The 19,455-nt window shown below is 37.3% G+C and overlaps 1 protein-coding gene across 4 annotated transcripts in view; it reads right to left on the bottom strand.

Moving 5' to 3' along the window:
* LOC129767553 (cadherin-99C) overlaps positions 1-19,455 on the bottom strand; it is a 442,929-nt gene that overhangs the window by 60,761 nt on the left and 362,713 nt on the right. For all 4 annotated transcript variants that reach the window (XM_055768573.1, XM_055768599.1, XM_055768582.1 and 1 more), the window contains one exon: positions 15,613-15,678. In XM_055768573.1, coding sequence (XP_055624548.1) covers positions 15,613-15,678 — 66 coding nt within the window. The remainder of the gene's footprint in view (positions 1-15,612; positions 15,679-19,455) is intronic.

The following is a 19,455-nucleotide window of genomic DNA, read 5'->3' as shown; positions in this document are numbered from 1 at the left end:
ACGGTCAAAACATGTTAATAATTTGTGGCGAAACAAAAACTAGCCCAATGAAACCGGGAACTCAACCAACAGATAGCAATACTGAGATCGTCCGAGCTATAAGATGCGGTTTTTCAAATGTACGTTGTAGACAAATATAGACAAATCAGATGGAAACGAATTAAACAATACAGTAAGCGAGACTACTACTACAAATATTTGATTTAATAATTGTCCTGAAAACAACTCCACCACTGGCTGCAGTTTATGATATAAGTAATGAAGTTTGCACCACTGGATCAATAACTGCTTTTGAAATTGTATTTATTTGAAATGTGAGGTATTCTCCAACGATTAAACTGGCTATTGAACAATTGAAAATACAACTATAGAAGATGAACTAACGTTTCAACGAAACACGATACATGACAACCTTGTTTCGTACATTTCTCTCCAAACGAATTTTGTAATTGAATTTCGTTTATTTTGCGATGGTCTACTTTTTTCCTCTCAGAGAGAGTCTAATGATAATAACTGCTGTGCAGTTTACGGATCATTTTCCCTTAATTGTTCGCTTCACTCTTCCCATGCATTCAATGCATTCAATTGCAAACGTTGTTCAGTGATTGGTTGGCCTGAATAAGACACATTACACCAAATCCTTCAGCATTTTCAGTGATTGACTGGAAAACCAAACCAAACGATCATTATCGTTGGTCAATGCTGGCACGATCATAATCAATTTGACAGAATGTGGGCTTAAAATTTGAAGGTGGATACAAAAAAATGAATGATTGGTATAAAAAATGTGAGGGAAAAATTAACACAATGTTCTTGTTAAAGTTGGCAATGACCCTAGGTATTAATGAGCAATCGTATTGCAAAGGGTTACAGTGTGAGATGGAGACAATAATGGCCCTTTGAAAGGGAAAGGAACCAATAAGTTGTGTAGAAATCGAATGGAATCGAATCGTTTTGGTGTTATATTTTCATAGAAACTGAAACTTGTAGCACTTAATTTCGTTTTTCACACAAAATTTGATACAGATTCTTTGATCCATTTTTGCAATAGGCAAAAATCGAAGACGAACCAAAACACTTGTAAGAAAAGCAGTTGTCAAAACAGTTATCGACTGAACATTCAAAATAGTCGTACTTGTCAGCATAAGTGAGATACATGAGTACCAACATAATGCCGCAAAAAAAATCTAGAATCGAATATACGTAACCCGCGTAAATTCGAAAGCCGCAATACAGACCTCGTATGGGTACAGACACCTCTTCCTTTTTTCTCTTTCATCTCTTTTAGGATTGCACCCAAAAAAGTTCATGCGATGTCAACGGGGATCGAATCAAGGCCAGCTGGAATCCAAGGCTGTTTTACACGACCACGCTATCCACATAGTAATTGGTGCTGTTGCATAATTGCGTGATAAAAATGAATTGCTGAATCTAAAATGAAGTTGGAAAGTCCCAAAAGAGATTACTTATCGTATAGTATATTCTCGTAAACGGATACTGTCAAAATTTTAGCCGAATCGGACTCGTAGTTAAGTTTTGACCGTGTGTGGAAGCGTGCGTGTTCGCGAATCTTAGAAAAATGGAAAAAAAGGAAATTCCGCCGTCGCCACGGCCAAATTGGTCGAATTGCACTACGAAGTGCTGCTGTCCCATCCACCGTATTCTCCGGATTCGGCCCCATGCATCTTTTTTCAAACATTGGCAGATCAGGAATTGTTTAAAATGATATTGCAGGGAAATTACAAAAGATAGAAGCTGGGTTTCAGAGATCAAAATGTACAGCAGTTAGAGAGCTTCGATTTTGATATTGAATTGATATGAACAATCATGTTTATTATGAATATTTGGGATAAAGTTTTTTTTGATTCGATTATTTGCACAGGCTCAGTTACCAAATTCCAAAACCAAATTCTAAATCTAATTTTAATTCTAAAGCATATTTACATTGGAAAATGGGATAAAGTTAATAATAACACATTAAAAACTACTAACTTTTAAGTTTTTCACTTCCAAAATGTTATTTCAATCCCCTTATTTCGATGTGTAATAACTATACCAAATCTCTCAAATGGAAGCAACAGAGTCGTCCTACGTAACGTACTTTTTGAAGAATAGTCAGTTTGGGCCAACAGATCCCAAAAAAAAATTAAGTTTAATAACTCTATTATTGTTAAAATTCGAACAAATGATTGGAATTTTTGACGTAGGACTACGTTTTTCATTTCTGTACCGGGGTGTAAGTTCAAAGTTTCGGAAACCAAAGAGTGACGCTGGAGTGCAGGGTCTTGAACGTTAAAACCTCTTACCGGCTGAATGGAGTGGTATAATAATCACATCATTCGAAAGAAAAAATGTCAAAGAGTTATATAGAATATAGAAAAATCATTTTCCCCCTTTTTTCTAAAAATAACTTTTTTCATAAATTCATAGCTTTAAAACTATTGGACCGATTTACATGATTTATATACCAATTTGGAGCGAATGAGTTGAATGAGTCTTTGAAAAAATATCATATTTGCGTAAGAATTGGATTCCAGTCGCACAGAAAAAAAAACCTCTCTGACATTCGGATATGTTGTGTGAAAAACCCTCAGCCTTCAAGAAAAAATATAAAAAATATGGCGCCCTTGGTCCCGAAACCACGTAAGCTATGAAAAACAATAACGATCAATAATTACGAAAGAGGTTCTTCGTAGTCACTTGGTTTCGCGTTCACTTACTAAGCGATCAATCGTGAGTTCAAACTCAGGGCCCTCAATTGACCATATTCGTGTTGTTATAGAACAACTACGTCCACGCAACGGAGCAAAGATCGATACATCCATACAACTGCTCTGCTCTGCAAGAAACCTCGGGCTGCTGTTCTAATAATCACCCAACAATGATCAATATCAACTGTCTCCGATGTCCGATGGAAGGACAGAAAGAATACCCTTACGGCTAAATGGCTACTACTGTGTAATTTACCATAATGTAATGGAACAGAAAACCTAACGCCTAAATGGCTACTGCTACTGTGTTATTTACAATTTAAAGAAACATAAACATATGTACATGTACACGATTAAACCCCGGCTCTGTTACAGCTAAAATGCTAATGAACCTAATAAATATTCAAATGAGATAAAAAAATTTTACGAAAACAAAATCCACCTTTTTTCCTAGTATAATATTTCTTCAAACAAGACTAGCTTATTGACTTTAATTTGATATATCGATCATCTAAATAGTTTAAAAAGGTTCAGTAGTTTAAAAATTATGAATTTTTAAACTACTGAATTTAAAAAAAAAAGAGGGAAAATTCGATTTTTCGGAACATCCTAAAATGGAAATGGGCACCCTAATAAAAAATAAAAAATATACAGGTTTAATATTTTGTGGTAAGGAACAAAATTACCACTTTTCACGAAAATCTGAGAATCACTATATCGGTTTGGCTGTATATAAAAATGGATTTCTGTCTGTCCTTCTGATTCTTATGGGCTCGGAAATTACTGAACCGACCGATGTGAAAATTTGTATGTAGAGTTTTTTAGGGCGGGGAAGATTCTTATGATAGGGCTTATTATACTCTCTCTAAAGTGGGTGGGGGTGGGGGGGCGGTGTTGGTCTGTTGTACAAATAAAACACAAATTTATGCATAACTCGGGAACTAATCAATCAAACTTAACTAAATTTGGCAGGGGGGGGGGTGTGTAGGGGGTACAAAATGTTCTATAGTGGTTCGACACTCCCTCCCCTGTCTAAGAGGGGGCTGCCATACAAGTGAAACACAAACTTATGCATAACTCGAGAACTAATCAAGCAAATGGAGTCAAATTTGGCGTGCGGAAGTTTTAGGGGGAATGAAACGTTTCTATGGTAGTTTGATACTTCTCCAAATTCTCTAAGGGGGTGCTGCCATACAAATAAAACACAAATTTATGCATAACTCGAGAACTAATCGTGCAAAGGGAGCCAAATTTGGCATGTAAGGCGACAGTAAATGTTTCTATGGTGGTTCGACATTCCTGTTCCTCTCTATGGGGGGGAGGAGGTATGATGGGCTGCCATACGAATGAAACTCAAATATCTGCACAGCTTCAAACATCCAAACATTTAAAAAATCCAAACATTAGCATTAGTTGAGGAAACAGGAAGAACGGATGGAACAGAAACAAAAACTTGAAGAGCTGAAGAGGGCAAAAAAAAAATCAAACTCACGAATTAAGAAAGGGAAATTCGTTCAAAAGGATAATGACAAAATAGATGAAACTATGTAACAAAAATGAATAATCAAGATTCAAGCTCAGTGAATAACCTTGAGTAATTTTATTACTTTGAACAACAAATAACTTGAATTCAAATATATAATTGTCAATTAAGTAATATAACCCCTACAGTATTTTAAATAATGAAGCTACAACATACAGAAACATCAATAAACGAAAAGCATTTTAGGAGAAAATGGTGGAAGGGGTAAATGCTTTTAAATATAACGAAAGAGGTTGTTGAAAATTATTTCAAGTAAATTAAAAAACAAGTGGTAAACGTTATATTACAAGTTTACAAGCCATCAATGGTTGTAAACAATTTGTCAAGACATCTGTGTGTACATGGAAAGTTGCAGCACACTTTTAGACAGGCCAATTCGTTGTCATTTTCGCATGTTTGATCATTTTATTGCATTAATAATTGTACAGAAATATAAATTGAGCTTAAAACCACCGTTATGCTAACAACGTAATTTATAGTAAAAGGAAATTGTAAAGCGTCAATTAGAACGTTGACGTTCGCTTGTTAAGATAACGTGAATGTTTGAAAGTATTCATAACAAAAAATGCATTCTGAGTAGGATAAAGTTTACCGGGTCAGCTAGTATATTATACATGTGCTGTACCAGTATGGGAGGGTAGCACATTTTCTATTATGTTTAAGCCCATTTATCACTAAACCTACCGATATCCATGTATACCTATATTCCTACCATAGCGGGTCAAATGACCCTTCTTTTAAATATTGGGTTGGGTAAAAAGAGATGTCGTATTTCTGATCGAAATTTGACGCTATATTTAACATACTTAAAATTATCCTATTTAAGTCAAATATGCGCCGTTTTGTTTGCAAACTTGTTGCCATTTAGAAGGCAACTTCATCACAAACCCACCCCCCTTCTAAAACCCTCCTTATTTGCAAAAAACTCAGAAAACCAGTTTTCGCAAACCTCTTTTGAGGCCAACTTAGTATCACCAAGAGCGTTTTGCATGGACCGGAAGAAATGATAATCACTTCGAGCCAGGTCTGGATTATACGGTGGGTGCAATAGGACATCCCATCCGAGCTCCCGTAGCTTCTGCCGGGTCATCAAAGATGTGTGAGGCTGAGCGTTGTCCTGGTGGAAAACAACACCATTCCTATCGATCATTTCTGGCCGCTTCTGGTCAATCGCCTGCTTCAAACGGTCAAGCTGCTCACAGTAGAGAACCGAGTTGAGGGTCTGGCCATAGTTGAGCAGCTCATAGTGGATGATTCCCTTCCAATCCCACCAAACACACAGCAAAACCTTCCTGGCCGTCAATCCGGGCTTGGCGATGGTTTGGGCCGCCTCACCGCGCTTCGACCACGACTTTTTTCGCTTTAGGTTGTCGTACGTGATTCACTTTTCATCACCAGTCACCATCTTCTTCAAAAATGGGTCGAGTTCGTTCGGTTTCAGCAGTGCATCGCAGGCGTTGATTCGGTCTAAAAGATTTTTTTGCGTCAACTCGTGTGGCACCCATACATCCAGCTTTTTTGGAATCCAATCTTCTGCAAATGGTTCCAAACGGTTTTATGGTCTATACCCAGTTCCTGGCCAATCGAGCGAGTGCTCACATGTCGGTCTACTTGGATGATTTCAACGATTTTGTCGGTTTCCACGACGATTGGCCTACCAGTACGGGGTGTATCTTCGACAGCCACTACACCAGAACGAAATCGATCAAACCAATGCTGTGCTGTGCGAATCGTTACAGTATCGGGTCCATAAACTACATTATTTTTTTCGGCCGTCTTCGTTGCAGTTTTACCTCGCAGGTAGTAAAAACGTAAAATATGGCGAATTTCTTACTTGGTGGACCCCATCTTTGACGCGCTATAACTTGAGACTGAAAAGGACAATCACAACACTGTCAAAACGACACTTGTAGCACAGATTGTCGTCTTTAAATAGCCGTATAGTATGACCTGATAAGTACAACACAAGATATGTTCAAGTGTTGCCATATATTGACAATATACGATATTTCTTTTTCCCCAACCCAATATTACTATGTGAAGTTCAAAATATGTTATATATTAAATATATTATTTGTTAAAGTAGTAAAGACAAATGAAGATGAGGTAATGTTACTTGTATAGCAATTTGGAAAAAAAATCAAAAGGGGTCATTTGACCCCGCTGTGGTAGGTTTAGTGTTAATGTAATAAATCGGGATGCTAAAACATGCGCTAAAAATATTTTTGGGTGTAGGTATATATTGTAGGTAATACCCAGTGTTTAATTCTGAGCTTGTCTTGCGATATGTGGTTCTGAATTACAAATTTCCGAAACTGTAACGAATTGCCTACATATTTTGTTGTTCGTCGCTTTGTTACACGCGAACTACTCCGGTTCACATTGTAACCTGATGCTCCGAATAATTAACCCGTTCCGTAGGGCCACCCATTATGATTCGCCACTGAATCTCACGATCAGGAAAGAAAACCCACAATTTAGCAACATGAACAAAGAAACAGACTAAATGCGCGTACGCAACTACGTGACCAGAAGCGACTACGAGATCACTGACTTATCACTCCCCAACAATTGGACACAATCTGGGGAGCCGTCCGAAACGTATTCATTAGCTACAGGTGTACAACTTAATTACTCCGTTTGTCCGGAAAGAGAGACACAAGCACATACGTTCGGCGGTTAGAGGCCACAGCCTAGGCATTGCGATAACGGTTCAGTGTTTGATCGTGTGCGGTAGGCTAATTGTACCACTAATGGCACTCTGACAGCGCACAAGTCGGTGCCGCTCCTTGCCAACAGCTCAGTTGAAGAGGAGGGGGTGAGAGCATGTTGTGTGAATAGCTATTATTTTCGGTTTTAGAGGGACGGTTAGCATCCACAGAAATGCATTGTGCACACGAGCCGATGCACGGGAGAGAGCGTGTGTAAATTAATTCCAACGCGCTAACCGAGATTGCAAACTATGCTGTGTTGCGTGTACATAAATATATTTCCTTTCTCTCAGTCGGTCCAAACGCGCAAAATCCGATGCTGTATCAGGTTGCACTACTGCAGTGGCATGGTAAATCAACGCTTTTCAGCCGAAGCCCCGTGGAGGGCGGGTACTTTGTACAACTTCGCGAGCAAACCAGAGGTGAAGTTGCGCAGCGATCAGGAAACAATAACATTAATGCTAGAGTTCACTCCGTGTATCTTCGTTTGTTTAATGTTCGACTCGTCGGCAGGAACGCGACAACGTGTAGTCGCTAATGTTAAACAACCAATTAATTTCTATTTTATTGGTTTAGGACCCGACCATTCACGGAATAAAAAAGAAGCTCGCAAGTCGTGAAAGATAACCTACTTGCACAATAACTGGAGTTGAATGTCGGAGAGCCCCTTCTTCGCCATGACTGCACAATTTTTCGTAACGTGAGAAGAGCCATATGATCATACGATTGTTAGCATGCGCTGTTATGCGCCATAAACAGATGCTCCTCCACTGGGGCGAATCTTGAAGTTCAAGGATTCGGCTGCAAGAACCTACCGATGGACTGTTATCCGTCATCTCAAAACAACCGGGCCATCATCATTCGAGGTAGTTAATATATTTTCCCACGCGCGTTCCACACGTTCGGTGCATATTTCCAAATCCGGAGCTACGATCGTGAAATGTTAAGATGATTCGAGATTTTCAACGCCAGATTGAGAACAGCATCCGTGTGCTCGCGCCACCAGATCATAACGATCATGTGAATTTGTGTGGAGGCAATTGATTGTTAGTAGTTTAATTCGATATTCTAAACAATGTGCCGCCGCGAAAGGGTTGGAAACTTCGCCTTGGCGGTTTCGGTATGAAATTTGAAACCTCCACCTCTCCCAGTGCCCTTTTTTCAAACATTTCGTAAAAACTCGTGATAATATTTCGCTGAGCTGCATAGAGCCCCGACGGAAAATGGCCTGAGGCACATGTGGTTCGCCGTTTGGCGATCGTGATTATTGTGACAGGTGCTGAAACTGAAACTTTATTGGCCCGAATGCTGTACCACGGTATGCGGTGGTAATTATGACCATTTACGATCGCACTTCATCGTCCACTGAATTTCTCGCGTCAAATTAGATGCATTTGTTCGACAGATTTGTGACGGATCAGATACTGGATAGCGATAATGGCTCGTGGTGAACTGAACCAGCTCTAACAAACCAAATTGAGGAAAGGTTATCTACCTTCGCGGAGTAACTGAAGATCTCCCCGGGTTAAACCATTTCTTTTGTATTCTTCTTTGATCGTGTGTTACTCTATCCGATAGATTAAACTAACTTAAACGAGTGTGAATAGCGTGGGCTTCGCGGTTGCCGCGCATGAATACAAATTGAGTTAGCGCTGCCGTTTTGTCTTCTTATTCTACGGTAACGAACCGAATTATCATGGAGGCGCGGAGCGCGTTTATTCAGATGAAGTTGGAAAAGTTGGAAACAATCGATGCGATTACCGGTCTTCGCTGCGGTGAAACAGCCGGAGAAGCTGCGGAGGGCAGGAACAATAATCGAAGGGCAGAAAGTAAAAGCGAATCGGAAAGGAAATAATATCAACAAACGTGCAAAAATAAGTGGCGTTTCTCTTTTCTCGCCGGGGAATGAACTTTGGGTGGATGGGTTAGCTCCGAGCGAAGGATGAAGTCTATAGGTGGTCAAATATTTTGTTAATGTTTTTGAAGGTTAGATTGAATATTGACGTTGAACAATATCAATTAACCCTTTGCGGTCGTTTGTCTGCTCTCAGCCACCATAGCTAGTAATTATACCAAATACTTTATTCAACCAAATAACAGTTTACACTTTTTCTAAACGAAATTCAATGTCTAGTGCACCTGTTCACGAATTTATACAGTGATTCTATGACTAATAGATAGCGGTACTCGATATGAATAAAGATTCATTAGATAGATAAGACGATTTCTTTTAAGGGAAATTTATTCCGACCGCAAAGGGTTAAAGTTAGAATAATTCTCAAATGTGAACAAAAAAGGTTCATGAAACATTTAAGTGAGTACTCATTTGCACCAGTTCATTTTTATAGAACTACCCCAAACTATCGAATTTGTGCCTCTAAAGTTGCCAAAGGTCCCATAAGTATGGAGCAATACCATCTACAGGGGAGATCGCCTGAAAAGTAAACCTTGTTATTCAAGGAAGTGGAACGTTATGGTAGATTGGTAGATTGTACAATGATTGACCTGAAACAGCGAAATTGCACAAAGAACACACTGAATGGCGCTTGGGAATAGCAATCCATTCTCATTGTACAAGTTTTGGAGATTCGAGTTTTAAATACCCAATAACGACGCCGGTTATGTTCATATAGTTACCAGCAGTGTTGCCACACGTATAGATATATCTGGAAAGGTACAGATTTTTTCGTTATTTTTGATACAGATTCTGTACGGTATAGATAGATATAGATTTTCGTTAAAAAGTACAGATTGGTACAGATTTTTCCGCTTGTGTAATTTTTTACATTTGAACAAAGTAACACTAAGGTACATGACGACTTTTTATGCCACAATATCGCTTGGTGCTGTTGATCATAAAAGCATTCACAATGCAATAATTGATCGGCTTCATAAGAACGGAATTCCTTACAAGAATCGTCTAAAAGAATTCGCGTCCTTGATAATGGGAGTTTTAAATTCCGTAATGCGCTTGATAAAAATCGATTGCCCAGATTTAGTTGTCGTTAAATGTACATTTTTTTAACCCATTTATTTATTTAAGGCTCATCAACATTTTAGCTGTAACAGAGCCGAATTTTAATCGTGTACATGTAACATGGTTATCATATCTAATATTAGCACATTACACAGTTGTCATTCGCCAGTATTCCTTCCATACCATTACATATGGTACATTCACACAGTAGCCATTTAGGCGTAAGAGTATTCTTTCTGTTCTTCCATTATCCAGTTGGACCACCGGACAGCGGAGACAGTTGATTGATCATTGTTGAGTTATTTATAGAACAGTAGCCCGATGTGTCTGGCAGAGCAGAGCAGTTGTATGGATGAATCGATCTTATTTCGACCGTGGATCGATCTCCATCGCTGATGATTGTTGCGCGGACGTAGCTATTCTGTAACAACACAAAGATGGTCAATGAGGGTCCTGAATTTTGAACTCACGATCGGTCGCTTACTAAGCGAACGCGCAACCAATGTGACTACGGAGACCCCCTTAAATGTACATGTCATTCGCTGGTTTTGTGTGCTAGTTATGCATGTGAGAAAATCCCTGACTATCTGATTTTATATTCAATAAACCACACTTCTGCCACCCGTTGGCTTTCGTTAGCATCAGTGAAGAGATGCATTTCACGATTATCAGAGTTAATTTTGTTTTTCACCATTTAGCATGAATGTGACAAAAATCAAACTGCTTGTAGTATATTGACTGCCCTAAAAGATTTAATGACGAAACCTCTGTTGTTGGTTTTGTTTTGAGTGTGTTTTGTCCCAGATTAACAGATTGAATTGTTTGTTCTAGGTTGAAAACCCTGAATTCACGATGCTAAATGATGAACAGAAATATTTATTTCCAACCATTTAACCCTTTCGCTACTAGTGTCGTCTATAGACGACATGAGGGTGATACTGCACATCGAACACACCAGCGCGATATGCATATTTTTCGGCGCAGTGCTCCGTTCAGCGGTAGCACTCCGACGGAGCACACTGCCGTAGTGAAAGGGTTAACCATTCTCACTGATATCTGCGAGTAATATTACGTTGTTTAAATGTAATGCACATTTTAATCTGTACCAGAGGGGTTAAAAATCTTTCTCATCTGTACTTTTTCTTCAAAAAATCTGTACCAAAAATCTGTACCATCAAAAGTATTCGTTGCAGAAAAAATATATTTTACTAGAATGAAAAAAAAACTCATTTATTTACTTCAAATACTACATTTACATTTGCAAGTCATTCGAGTGTTTGTGGTGCTTATACAAAGCCACAAAATTACTCCGTAAAGAAATTACAGTTTCAGAAGACGAGCATGTGCAGGGTTGGTGAACAAAAATTGGATGCCTAAAATGAATTGACGGTTCGCTCGTATTTTCAGCGCTTCTATACCTTTTTGTTTGTAACGTTCCTACTATGTCTCACTCCTCGGCAACTTTCGAGCGAATCTTTTTCTGAATATAATAAAAAAAAGCTCCGAAATCGGCTCAGCAACGATACGATGAACGCTATTTTGAGGCCAACAGATTTGATTAAACACCGTGACGGCAGCTCGAAAGATTAAATGAATGATAGTATGCAGTCAAGATTCTGAAAAATTGTGTACAAACATCATCAAACACACAAATAATTTGCAAATTTAAATGTAGTGTTTGTAGTAAATGAATGTGTATTTTTTCATGCTAATAAAATATTTTTTCTCTACAGCAAATATTTTCGACGGTACAGATTTTTGATACAGATTTTTCGCACAGATTTTTGGAAGAAAAAGTACAGATGAGAAAGATTTTTAAACCCTCTGGTACTGATCAAAATGTGGCAACACTGGTCACCAGGGGAAGGAAAGGACTTGTTAGTGGGGGAATGGTAAGATTCAGGATTCACAGAGGTAAGTGATGTGATTGTGTAAACGCGAGCTATCAACCACTCGATAAAATGTAAATCTGAAAATGCTATGTGTCATAGCACGCGGCATCTTTAGTACAATTTTTTAGTTATTTTTTTTTTAAATTTACTGTGGGAAATCTGACCGAGAGAACTTTTCCAAAACCAATCGTACCTGCGATATATCCACTCCAAAAGCAGATCTGTTTTGATTTGATAAACACTTGCTGAAAATAGCGTTTTCACATCCATGTGCAAACGTATTATTAGGTGGTCGAGTTTGAGAGCGTAGTGTGCGTGAAGGCATGTGCTGCCATAAGTACTTATCTCATCGTGACGTCAACATTTGTGTTTACATTCTATTGCTATTTTCATTAAGTTATTTATCAATTAAAAACAGATCTTTTTTTGAAGTTCCCACTGAATAAGACTATGATGTGACAGTGTGCAGTGGATATTTGTGAAATGATGTCTGAAAATATGAATAAAAGTGATATTTGTGTGTGTCATTTTCACTCTCACACCTTCATAAAAACAAAACAAATATCGTTATTTTCGTGATCATATGAAGATATTAGGCTCGAAGTGTCTGTGTATGTTATTTGAGAAAAATTGATTGCAATTAAGCAACATTTAATTGAAAATGCTGCCATTCCCGAAGACTGAGAATACGACTGTACTCTGGACCTTTTTGCTCCTTAAATGATGGGAGTAAGTCACAATACAATTGTAACAAGATTTAATGAGTTTTTTTAACACTGTTTTGCTTCTTCCATATACACTTCATATTGAATGAAAATAATGACGACACAATAGTTTGTTTACCAACACAAATACACTCTGCCTACTGCTACACCTCATACGTACCTCGTTGCCATGATTCAACTAAAAAAATATGAACGTTCCCAAATCTTAGCACACCGAAGCGCAAAACATGAATCTGATCTTATCGCATTTCTATTCAACTTTTATTTCCACAGAGCTAAAAACCACAACTCAGTGCTTCGGAATATTTTAGAAGGATCCGTTTTCTCCATCACACCTCCTAGTCTTCGGGAAAAAAAACAAATTAAATAACGGAGCGACCGAAACACTCGTCTGCACTCGTTGACTGCTATCGTAAAACCTACTTTCAAAACTGAAATTTTTTTTTTCTCTAAAATATTTTTTTTTAATTCTCAAAAAAATTAAAAATAAACGAATAGCCCTTTTGTCATAGACGCCAAAACAACTAATGGATAACTCGTAACATTGTTGTGTGTAAATTCTCGCATTTGACACGTTCTTGACATGTTTCTAAATGGAAAAAAAAGTTGTGGCTGGGAGCAGTGTTTTAGAATATCAACAAATTTTCACGAGTAACGAATATGGTTTTATTTCAGTGTAAATGACTTTTTCCAGCTTGAAACACACTACCCTCATTATATGGATGACAATAACAAACGAGTTCATTTTGTTCATATCGCTGATGCATGAACAAATTTGCTATAATGAATGAATGCGGCATTGAGTGGGATTCATAACTTCGCTGTTATTTATACTTTGAATAACAAAAGCAACAAATTGATATTCATCACATTCGAAACATTATTCGTTTTGATATTGATTTTGAGTCAAAATTCAAAACTAAAAAATAGTCAGGCTGTACCATTTTGAGAACAAAAACACCAGAGTTCGATGAAACGAACTTTGCAAGAAATCGCGCAGGATTTTGTTTGACGAGACGGTAATAACGGCATAAATAAAAACCAACCCCACACAGCTGCCTCATGTTAAAAGTAAACAACAGCTGATATTCATTTGGCAGAAATTAAATTCAATTCTGGCATCTTGAATAATAAAGATGAAAATGACACTGGATGGAAAAATGAACTTCAAAACATATTGAAGAACAAAAGTTCATTTGCTCATATTCACTGGTTGTCTGGATCTGTAATTTTGATTTTCGTTTGGAATATATAGGAATATATAGAATAAAAAACATACTTTCAAGAAAAATGGATTTTAATATTTTGAATATTTCTTTTTCCAATGATTTTTTAAAGTTTGTTTGATATTTTTTAATGATTTTTTTAAAATGAGATTAAATGTAGGAAATCATTCAAATTTCATTCTTTGATCAACATTTTGTAGTTCTTAAGCTTTTGGGTGAGAAACTTTTTGAAATTTAATTGAAACAAAATTATTTTGAAAATTAAACATATTTTCTCTTAGAAACGTGTTTTTAAAATCGTGTGGCTTCTTCAGATGCTGTTAAAATCTTAAAAAAATTTCGGTCTTGGTTGAACTTTTCTAGGCTGCATGCAATAGCGGATTCCAGTGAGGGTTATCTAGTGTATCATTTTTGTGACACGACCGACATCCAATTTTTTTAAATTTGTACTTGCTATATATTTCAAAAACGTCAAAACGTATCGTTTATTAGTTTAGATATTTTTAATCATTAAAACAAGAACTCTCGAAGCTACATGAATGTTTACAACAGTATGTGGGCAATTTACATTCACTGTTAGTAAGCAAAAGATAAACAAAAACAAGTATTAATTATTCTAGCCGATGACACAGACTTTTGCATTTTTTCGCCTTAGATCGAACACGAGGAAGCAGGACATCATGCTATATGAATGCCAAAATTACTCTCATTCAGACGGACTCAAATTCTATGTGAATAAAATTGGTGAGATGGGAAAAAATATTATTGACATCAAGCCATAACTAATATTAAAACGTTATTTTGAAAAATTATCTGTATCTACAGATTCTTGGCTTTAAAAAGTTTTAAAAATCTGCATAAATGTAGATTATTTTGTAGATATGGTACCCTGGTATTCATACAATAATGCCATATATTTCAGAAACTATAAAAGATAGAAAGTTGACGTCTTCGACAAAAGTTCATATTTTTAGAAGATCTAAAACTGTCGAATTATCTATATCGCTATCTTGGCTTTGAACAAAATTAGAATTAGTTGTAATTTTTTCAAAGAAAACATGAAAGAGTGGTTTTTAGAAAAAACCTTTGTGTGGATGACTTGTTGGGAATTGTAAAGGGCTATTCATATATATATTTTTTAAGGATTTTTTAAAAATACGTTCAATTCAATTTTTAAGATAATTTTTTCAGTGTTATTTAGAAAAAAATAGTATTTTTATTTGTTTTTCGAGTGGTAATTGTTTGTAAAAAAATAAGGACAAACTTTGGCCATTTTCAAAAAGTAGTCCAACTCATTTTTAAATATTTCAAGTACGCAAAGTTGCTTGAATGAACGATGTCTTCACACCCACAACGTTGCGCTACTATCTGAGATGGTGCTTCTAACTCCTAAGAAGAGTTGGCATGAAATTCGTCAAAAGCAGAAAAGTACCTGCTCTGAATACAGCCCTATGGCTCGGATCTGAGTGGTGCACTGGAAACGCAAGGAGGAAATTCAATCCAAAGAAAATCAACAAAGGGCAATACAATAATGGTGTGTACAAATTTATCTAACCATTGTATTCTGGAAATAAAAACACATCAGAGGATGAGTTTCCTATCAAACTCGATCTCCCCATCCCCACAGGTAAATAGAAACCCTTCCCGGCATATCTCAATAAACTAACAGCACCCAATGGAATGTCCTGCACCCTAGGCTTTCTAGACCATCCGAATAGTGGAACTGGTATGGGTTCGGGTTTGGAGCCGATTCATTCAGCTTGTAGCCACAGAAGTTTAAAAGTCTTTGATAGATCTGGTTTAGAATGAATTCGAATTATTACTCACCGATGCGACGACTGTCAGATAGTATCGTTGAATGCGTTCATAATCCAGTGTTTTGACGACGGTGACCTGTGAAAACGAAATAAAGAAGCGTGAATTTGAGAAGAGATTAAAACTTGATGATTTGATAAACTCTGTTGAATTTTTTTCGCAGAACCAAAAAATACACGCGTTAGCTGCGACGCAGCAAATGATGACATTCAATACCCCAAGTCAGTGCGAAAACGCGTTAGACAGTGAATTTATGTATCCCTCTGGCTCGTGACGAGTCACGAGTCCCCGCAAAAACACAAACACCGCGTTTTTATAATGGGGCTGTCTCGCTTTGACACGACGCTGACAGACGTCAATTAGATTTGTCTCTCGATAAGTGAGTGGCAGAATTTATTTTCACTTAGCTCACTTTCCTAGTGTGCCATTCAATTAAGATTGACTGCCATTCACGGTGTTGTGTCGCGATATCCCATCAACTGGGCAATAAAAAAAAAAGATACGCACTGCGCGGAGATTTGCGTTAATTGTTAATTTATTGAGTACCGATAGGCGTTCCGATTATGACAGCGACCGACTTTTATCTTAATCTTTCCGGGATAGCTGCAGTCGGCGATAATGGATGCCTACATCGGTTCGATTCGGTTCCAACCTACATAGGGATGTGATAGCCGAGCGCGGAATTAAACATCGTGCCGCAAGCATTCGTCTCAGTGCTTCCCGCTGTTAATCAGCACCGAATGAGAGGGCGATTCTAATGTGACGTTTATTGTTGAACCGCCCTTGGTAAGTTTGCGATCTTAAAGCCCATTTATACGTTGCTAGTAGCTGACTTGACAGTGAGTAGCTACTGGGCCGGTGAACTCGCTTGACAATTGGTTGACTCGCCTTGTCCGTTCACACAGTGTGAGCTGCTGACGAGGAACTAGATACTACAGCATTGGCTTACCAGGGATGCCAGATGATTTTGCAAATGTCCATAAAATAGTCAGAAACAGCAATCAGGTCCGAATTTAACAGATGATTGTTCCGAAATCGACTTCTCTATTGGCAGTTTTCGTTTCAGGTTCTCAGTTGCATTTATCATTAGACAATTTTATCGCGAAGTACACTCTAACCGTGTATGAATATATTTTGTGCTGAATTTCTTCGAACTGAAGGTACTATCCGAAAAAGAAGAAAGGCAAAAGGATTTGGGCCAGGAATTGGATGCAAGGAAAAGGAGCAACAAATACAATATTGAAGGAACTCTATGATGATGACCCTCTATAGCAGGGGTTTTCACATTTTTTTTATGGCAGAGCACTTTTTATAGCAAAATAATTTGACGGAGCACCTGCATTTTTCAATCAATAAAACAAATCTTATTTGCATTGACATTACCCAACTGGAAACAACTCTATTTCGGTTCCGAGTCGCTGTTACACGACATCTGACCCGGAGTAACAATATAAATCTCTATATGCCCAGTAAAATGAAATTAAAGAATTGTTTTTTTCAAGGTGGGTTTTCAGGCGGGAGCATTTGCTATAACTTCGCGGAGCACAAATTTCCCGCGGAGCACCATTTGAAAACCCCTGCTCTATAGCAAGGGTTTTCAGTTTTTTTTATAGCAGATCACTTTTTATAGCAAAAATATTTGATGAAGTACCTGCAATTTTTAATCGATAAAACAAATCTTATTTGCATTGACATTATCCAGCTGAAAACAATTCTGTTTCGGTTGCACGTCGCATTTACACGATATCTGACCTGGGATATACAAGATAGATCACCAGATGCCCAGTGAAATTAAATTAAAGATTTTTTTTTCAAAGTGGGTTTTCAAGTGGGAGCATTTTCTATAACTTTGCGGAGCACAAATTTCCCGCGGAGCACCATTTGAAAACCCTTGCTCTAGAGTACAGAGCAGTGTTGAGAAAAACCCCTGAATAAGTGGAAACACTGTTGAATTTCATTGGTCCAAAAATACAACGCCAAGATACACTCATGAGGGATGCTATACCTGGAAGAATAAAATTAAAAAACGACATTGATGTGCCTTACTTTTGGAATATCGTTTATATTGTAGTCGATATTTTTCAGAATCTCGAAAGCATCCATAGCTAAGATAATTCCGGAAGTATGTGATGCTATAAATGACAGTCTAAAATATTTTTTTTTATTTTTCTTCGCCTTGTCAGCAGCTTCGTGTACCAATTTGTGGAATGAAAATGATAGTAGATTTGCAGGAGGAATAAATACACGTCAAAAACTAAATTAATGAATGAAATGCTTCTTTAAATCGAATATGTATTCTATTTCTTAGAACAATACTTTTTTTTTTGCAAGTTGTGAGTGAATTTTGAATGGAAATTGTGCCTGATAATGATTCTATATTAGAGATTCTCAAGAAAACTATCTCAAAAAGAAAACGTGCCCCGCCAGCGTGCAAAACAAAATAACAACGATTTTGTTTAGAAACTATGAGGGTTTTATTTGTTTTTCCAATAAATTTCAAGTCTATCTTCGCATATTTTTAAATATCCTAAAAATAGAGACATTTATTTACATTTGGCAACCCTGATTCGAGCGCTAAATTCTGTTTTTGACGTTTATAGGGACGCGAGTGCGAGTAAATTCAAAAAACTTTGAAGTAGCTCGCACGCCGGATCACACATGACACTAGCTGGCATGATGTGTTCACACGGTGTGAGTAGCTGCACTGCAGTAACTGACTAGACCGACTCTCATGCTTACTCGCACCGTCTGAACCCGGCTTTACAGACGAAATTGCATTTGCATTTAGGGGAAAAGTGGCTAAAATGAACACCCTAAGGAATATGCCCATTTACTTCGGCCACATACTGCTACAATTTCCGTTCTTCGAAGAATATTATAGCTTAACTAACTGTTGTTCATGATATCAAATGGTTTTTATTATAGAAAATAAAAATAGAACATTTTTTATTAAAGAAAATAAGATGTAAAATCGAGCATTTTTTTTATCGTGCGGTAAATAATGATCACATGGTGGTGGTAAAATGAACAATTACACATATCATGTCAAATGGGATAGATTTATACGTTGTTTCTTATCTAAATTTGTTTAAATCATTATTGAAATAGTAGGTACATGTATGAATCAAGCTGAGCTTATTCACCTAGAGTAGTAATTAGAATTTACTCATACGTGCGAAAGTCTGTACTAATATGAAATATGGAAAGCCTAATTAAAATCAAACTTACCACACATAGCAGGAGCTTCGTCAGGACATTTTCTTCAACGATATATCGAATTTATGCTAAACTTTACGCAGTGCGATGGAGATATAGATGTCTTCTATCGTTGCTTTCATAGGAAAGAAGAAAGCTAATTCCTCCGTCATTGCATAACCCTTGGATATGCCCCGAACAAAAATAACTAATCGAGCTGTATCAGAAACATTTGTATTCTCATCCATCAACACTAAATAAAATACAAAATTAGCAGCTTGTTCTTTCAAACTTAAACACAGATTTTCTGCTAAGTCCTAAATTTGTCTCGTGATGGTTTTCCGAGACAAGCTAACTTGTGTTAAAAACATTTTTTTTTGGGTCATACAGCTTCCATACACTTCTTAACAAACTTCAGAAATCATCCGTAAACGCCTTTGATCGAGCAGCCTTTTTTTCGCAACATTTTTTTCTGTTTTTATGACTACTCAATTTCCCGCTTCAGTCAAGGTTAAGGCCTTATCCATTTATGACGCATGTTTCAATTCATAACTACAGCAACAGCTTTGTTTCGAATAGAACATCCTGGTTTCAAATTTATGCACCTAAAAAGTACATTTTTGACCATTTTTTGGAAAATGCTTCGTTGATTGCGCGCAC

The sequence above is a fragment of the Toxorhynchites rutilus genome, chromosome 1, assembly GCF_029784135.1.
Source record: "Toxorhynchites rutilus septentrionalis strain SRP chromosome 1, ASM2978413v1, whole genome shotgun sequence".
Lineage (NCBI taxonomy): Eukaryota > Metazoa > Arthropoda > Insecta > Diptera > Culicidae > Toxorhynchites > Toxorhynchites rutilus.
The sequence above is the reverse complement of the archived record's forward strand: the minus strand, read 5'-3'. Positions and strand labels throughout refer to the sequence as shown.